We start from the raw sequence: 6,661 nt of genomic DNA, 5'->3' as shown, positions 1-6,661 counted from the left end.
AGGCTCCAGTTTCCTGTCTATACATTGTGTTTACCTGGTTATGAGCAAATTCAATCCTGTACTCACCTATTGGACTTTTAGCAACAACATGGATCCAAACAGAGACAATAAGCATGATGCATGTCCGACGCAAAGCAGCGCCGTCCATGTTGGCGCCGTTGTGTTTCCCGTTTCCCAGCCTCGGATGACTGACACTGAACTGATCAACTGAACCACAGGAGTTATGGATGATTTACAGTTTCCTTCACTTCCTTCCCACCAATCATCTTTTATGACTGGCTGTAAAACCACATTAACCTTTGAAGTGAGGGCAGAAGGTTTTACACCCTTTCTTTCAATTTCATTTGGGAAAATAAACTATTCTATCAGAAAAGCAGACCTGGTTAAAATTAATGAATAGTACTAAAGCTAAGATGCTTCAGTTATTTCTAAGATATTTGGTTTTCTTTATCCAAGTTTGTGCTTTGTAAACTAAGTTGCATAGATTTCCTCTTGAAATGTGACTGAGGTTCAGTTAAAATATTTCAATAAATCATATTCCATATTTCTAGATGCCATTTTATTTCTGGTGAATTAGAGCAACTGTGGAAACAAAGACCAGAGAAGTAGAGGAGAAATGAGAGCCTGATAAAAAGATTAAAATAAAGTGCTTTTTAGTCATTCTTTATTTATTTAGTTATTTATTCTGACTGACTTTATTTATTTTCTTTTTCTTCCTCTTTTTTCCACTTCTACTCAAAATATCTGATGCATTTTTTTTGGCAATAATAATGCAAATTATAAAATAACTGCCAAGATTAAAATAAATGAACAAATGTCAAATAATTTCATTGGTTTTGTTGTGACACCAGTTGATTGTGTTCATTGAATTGTCTTTGTTTTGAATGTATCCATTTTAATGTGTATCTCCTTGTTTGTTTGGCTATTTTATCTTTGTTGCTTTGTTGTCGTTCTCTTGTCCAGTTGTTATTTGGTAGATCAATACCCCTTTTTGCTACTCTGTAATGTTTGTTGTAACTGTTGAATTAAAAATGTGACTGATGTTCCTAAGTTCCCTGTGAAACTCCTTTCTAATCAACTTGTCCTACTGGAAAATGATAGAAAGCCTTTGCGGAAATTCAAACTGGAAGACATTTCAGCCCGACCTGCATCATCCAATCACCGTGTCACGCTCATCCACCGCAGCCTATCAGCATCGGACCATACCTGTTATAACTAATCATCGATCAACCATCTGTTTATTAAGACTTTCGTCCATGTCTGCTTTCCTGCCGTGCTACACCCACTTTCGCCCTTTCTCCACCTTCGCCCCTTCTCCACCTCCATGCTCCTGGATCTTTCAGGCTTCCGTCCGTTCTCCGACCTCCGAGCGCCAAATAACTTTAATTCAGTCACGTCAATAAAACGGTTTAATCGCTGGTTTTCTCTGCGTCCCTCCAGGTTATTTCAAATTAAGTTCAATGCAGCCGTTGTAAAAAGTGTATTTTTAGAATACACTTCTTAGAATGCACTCTAAAAAGTGTATTTGATTCAATTAAGTTCAATGCCGTGTTCGTATCCTAAGTGATGTCGTGACGTAAGCTTTCACCGGGACAGATCCTGTATGAACCAGCGTGCTGCGGCGGCGCAGAGAGCACAACTCACATTAGGTGACCTGAGTCCTCGACGCGGCCGTTGTAAGTTTGATTCCAGCTTGATGACCTTTGCTGCAGGTCTTCCCTCTCTGTGGTTACACACTTTCCAGTCTAAGTACTCTAAAGAAAAGCCTGCCTGAGCCTAAAAAAAGAGACCCTTCTCTATTTGAAGTACACTAAATAATCTGAGTAAGGCTGGCTTAAATTTGCCAAGTCAAACCAACTTAATGAATTCAGTTTATAGAACTTAATATATTAAGTTGGATAAACTTAATGAATTTCTTGTTACCAATTGAAGCAATTAAATTAAATTAGCTCAACTCATTTGTTTTTAGAGTGTAACTGAATTCATAGATATTATCCTGCCAAGCAGTACTTGTTAAAGTTCAAGATTTATGTGTGAACTTGTTCTCTGCTGTCTGATGCATCCCTTATTGTCTCACTACCGCCACCTTCCGGGAAGAAGTAATCCGTCTTCTCCAAAGGAAGATTGAGGATTGTGATCTCTGTTATACCTGGAACAATGTACTGCTTGGAGTCCATGATATGAATAGCAAAAAATAGAGCAATATATCGATAAAGGATAAAAACAAAACACATAAAAAAAAATAAAAAAAAATAAACTAAAGTTATTTTTTCAGGTGTTTCAAAAAGTCTGAACAGTAAATTGTAAACATTTCTGATTCCAACAATAAGAAAGTTGTCAAAACATTTAATTGATACACCCTATTTAATGTATATGCATGAATGCTCCTCTTGGTTTATGCTCTTTTTCTTTAAATGTATATTTATAACTGTTCCATATTGCTAATGTTTCTGAATGAAGTTATTAAAAAACAAACAAAACCATAGAAATATCATGATGGGAGTAGATTCTTCGACCCACATGCAGAACGAAACTCAAGAGACTCAGTCAAATAAAAATAACGTTTATTGTACGAAATAAGGAATGTACGTCTTGTTTGGGAACCGGGAAACCAGGAGTTGAGGAGGACGAACACTAAAAATAAGAGGGAAGAAACAGCGATTTATCCGATCTCCCAATCAGCACCTGGGGACCGCCCGCCAGCTGAAGACGATCTCCTGGCTCCCTCTGGTGGACGACTGGAAAAGGTGCAGAAAACCAAAGCCCCGGATTCCCCCAAAAAACATGAATATTCATAGACAGAAATGAATATTCATGACTTTGAACAAAATCAATATATGTACCTTTGGATCGTGTTTGCGGATTCGTTGAAGAAATACTTCTTGATTATTCTGCACCACAAAGTGTAGCATATTTTATATTAATTAAAATACTACTTGTTATAAGGTCATCTATCTTCATAGACAATATTATTCTCTCTGTCATAGTTACAAGATTATAGATAGAAAATTGTGAATTGGACTCACGGCAATGCAGTAGCTACCGTAGCTACCGTTACTGCGCCCTCTGGTGGACTCATTACAAAGACCTTTATTTTTATAACAATCACATCTTTTATGAGATTAACTATTATCGGACTATGCAATACTATATTCAATGGGTTAATAGGAAACTAAATGATCTTTCCTCACGTTTCATTATTGCAAATTTAATTGATTTTTTTAGAAGCAGTCTTGCAAAATTTAATTCTTTATTTCTTGTTATTGTCTTTAAATTATATGCTATTTTAGCTATAGGGAGTGGACGCAAGTGCCGTAAAACTCAACTTCATGTTTATCGTGAAATCTACAAAGAAAGACCGCAAAGCTGTCACTCAACACTAAAACATGCAAAGGAAACTTTCTTTGCAGAAGTCAGAAACAAAAACGTTAACGATGCTCTTGCTCTATTTGCAACATCTGACAGTCTTACAAACCCTCCTGTGACGTTACCACCTGACCTGCAATCAAACACAACCTGCAATGTATTTACAAACTTCTTCACAGAGAAAAATATAAAAACGTAGAGGATTAATATTCACATTCACATTAAGTTCAGTACCAATGCTGTACACAGACGTAACAAATTACTCCATTTCAACTACTCAACTATAAAAGCTTAGAAGAAATTACAATCTCCTCTTCCTGTTGTCTTGATATCATCCACAACTTTTCCTTTACTCAGGAAGGTTGTGCCTGTCATTGTTAATGATCTGATCCGAATAGTGAACTCACCCCCTCATCAGGTGTTTTACCCCAGGCTTTAAAACAGCAGTTATCAAACCACAGAACAATCTGGACAGATCACTACTGCAGGATTACAGGCCGACCTCTGACCTCCCACTGATTAGCAAAGTTATTGAAAAAGCTGTTTAAACAGTTAAATAACTTTCTAACTATAACCAACCACTTTGACTCCTTCCAGTCTGGTTTTTGGTCTCACCACAGAACTGAGACTGGCCTAGTCAAAGTGTTCAGTGACATCCATATAAACACAGGCAGTGGAAGAACCACATCAGTTCTGGTTCTGTTGGACCTCAGTGCGTCTTTTGACACTGTTGACCATGACATGTTACTGGAACGACTGGAGTTGGGACGGACTCTTCGGTCCAGTGCTCAACTGGTTTGAATCTTAAATAAAGAACAGGGATTTCTTTGTTTCAATAGGAAACTTCTCATTGAAGAGGTCAAAGGTCACATGTGGGGTACCCAAAGGCTCAATCCTTGAATCCCTCTTTATTTAATCTCTATATGCTTCTACTTGCTGAGGTTATAACAGGAATCATCTGACTCATAACCCAAGGATTAGAGGAGCTGGTTTCCATCTGGTGGCTCTGAGGTATTTGTTCCCTGAGGTACCTTTAATTATTTCCTTGACTTACCTTTCTGTTCTCCTTTAAGGTTCTACTGCCGACTTCCTGGATTCTCTGCTCATCAAGTCTGTCTGGTTCCCCCTCATGATTTAAAAACTAAAAACAAAATACTCTCTTCAAGTTCCACGGCTGGCAACTTTCCGCTCCTCTTCCTCGATTCAAGCTCTGAAACCCGTCTGTCCTCTGTCTGCCTTCTGGTTCTACACAAGCTCTCCGTCGCTCCTAAACCCCCCACACAGGCCCGGCTCAAGTCTCTGTTGTTCCAGGTCATCACCGTTCTCCCTCTCTGTTCCCGTTCATCCTCCCGTTTCCAGATTCCCCAGACAAAGATGCACATTCAAATCAATTGTTTTTCAATAAACCTTTACTTTTTCATTTGTCTCCTGAGAGTTTTCTGCACGTGAGCCCAAAGTTTACGTAAAACCATGACACTCTTACATGCACCAGGTGTATAAAACTGAAACTGAATGAAAGGTGCTTTAACACATTAGGGGTGTGCAGCACATTTTTGTAACAAGGTTATTAAAGGTGTTTCACTTGAATTTTCAGTTGATGGACCAAAGCTTCACTGGTTAAAGACAGTAAACCTGCAGCTCTTAACATGCATAAAGCCAAGACTCATGACTCAGACACTTCTAAGGAATACTTTTAATTTTTTTATATTATATACAACAAAAACACCACCCAGAGGACGGACGGCTAAAATATCAGTTGACTAATTGCAGCAGGTAAAATTTGCATTTCATGATTTTACAGTGAACATTTTGGAAGGTCAGTGGAGGCATTTAAACCCAAATTATGAAGTTAAAAAGTTAAATAATCACAACTTGGCGTTAACAAATTACAGTTTGTTGATGTTCTCCACCTTAAATAAATACATTTTTTATTATTCCTAAACATCTTTGGAAACAAACATCTACAAATAGCCGTTTTCCAACATCACAGTTTCTATTCTTTTTTTTTACACTAATCCTACAGAGAATTGCTGGAATCTTTATAAAAGCTATAAAATGTGATTTAGTGAACTTAAATATACCATATAATAATAATATGACAGATCCTGAAAGCGAAGCAGTAAACTTTGTTTCTTTCTGTCTCCAAACATTTGGTCGTGAGTAAATATCCTGAACTCAGAACTTTTAGGATTTCACCTTTACGTTAAAGTCGACTGAGACCAAAGATGGACTCTTATAAATAAAATAGACTTTTATTAAGTAGATTTGTGCATCATTAACAGAGAACTGGGATCACATTCATGTTGGGAAAATCTTCGCTGAAATTTAACTCGACATAAACAAAAGGTGCTTGAAGATGATAATAAATTAGGATGTTTTAAAGTCGCGGAGGTCAATTAAAAAATAAAGTAGATGATTATTCTGGTGCGTAAAGGTTAACAGAAATGTCCGGATCAGAGAGCAGAGGTGTGACTTTCATCGCTCTTGCTGTCATTGTGTCGTCTCCCTCCCAAACTGTCTCTGTTTGGCGTCCGGTCCTCGTCGGCCCGTCTGTCTTTGTCTTCTGCTCCGCGTTTATACGGATTCACAGGATGCTGAAACACAAACTGCTGGTCAGCCTCATGTTTAAACTCTTGATTTGATCAAATGTTTTAGTTAAACATCTTAAAGATTGAAGATTTATTTGTTTCTACCTCAAGACCGGGATTCGTGGAGGCTGCCTGGAAATTCATGTTTCTGAAATGCAACAAAACATCTCAGTTAACAGTTTTTTATTTATTTTGTTGTTTGTTTGAGATAGAAGAACCAGATCAAGACAATCTGATGCCTGCACCACAGTTACATTACTGCAACAACCGTACCTACAATACGACGGTGTATTTGGCAAATGTAAATAAAAAGAAAAACAAGGAGTGTATTCCTGCTAAAAAAAACCTCATAAACTTTCTAGAAAAAAAAGAAATTCTGAGATAGAAAGTTGAAAATTTGTCAGAAAGAACCCAGAAATTTTGAAATTAATCTAAAAAAAAAATCTAGAAAAATGTCTGAGTTTCATAAGTCAAAAATTTGCAAGAAAAATATCAGAAATTCTTAGATTAATTAGATTAATCAATTAGGGCCATTGTAAACAAAAAAAAGGAATACATTTCCAGCAAAAAAGCTTTTCTAGAACATTTTTTAGATTCATCTCAAAATTTCTGAGTCTATCTATCTATCTATCTATCTATCTATCTATCTATCTATCTATCTATCTATCTATCTATCTATCTATCTATCTATCTATCTATCTATCTAT

At 36.9% G+C, this 6,661-nt stretch overlaps 1 protein-coding gene across 1 annotated transcript in view; it reads right to left on the bottom strand.

Moving 5' to 3' along the window:
- Positions 1–5,050: 5,050 nt before the first annotated feature.
- Positions 5,051–6,661, bottom strand: part of LOC103469948 (protein dachsous) — a 21,441-nt gene continuing 19,830 nt past the window's right edge. Inside the window, exons 29-30 of the mRNA XM_008418037.2 lie at positions 6,060–6,102; positions 5,051–5,960 (exon numbers count right to left, since the gene is read on the bottom strand). Coding sequence (XP_008416259.1) covers positions 5,820–5,960; positions 6,060–6,102 — 184 coding nt within the window. The 3' untranslated portion in view covers positions 5,051–5,819. The remainder of the gene's footprint in view (positions 5,961–6,059; positions 6,103–6,661) is intronic.

This window comes from Poecilia reticulata, linkage group LG1, assembly GCF_000633615.1.
Source record: "Poecilia reticulata strain Guanapo linkage group LG1, Guppy_female_1.0+MT, whole genome shotgun sequence".
Taxonomy (NCBI): Eukaryota; Metazoa; Chordata; class Actinopteri; order Cyprinodontiformes; family Poeciliidae; genus Poecilia; species Poecilia reticulata.
Note: the sequence above shows the minus strand (reverse complement) of the source record. Positions and strands in the feature narration are given on the sequence as shown.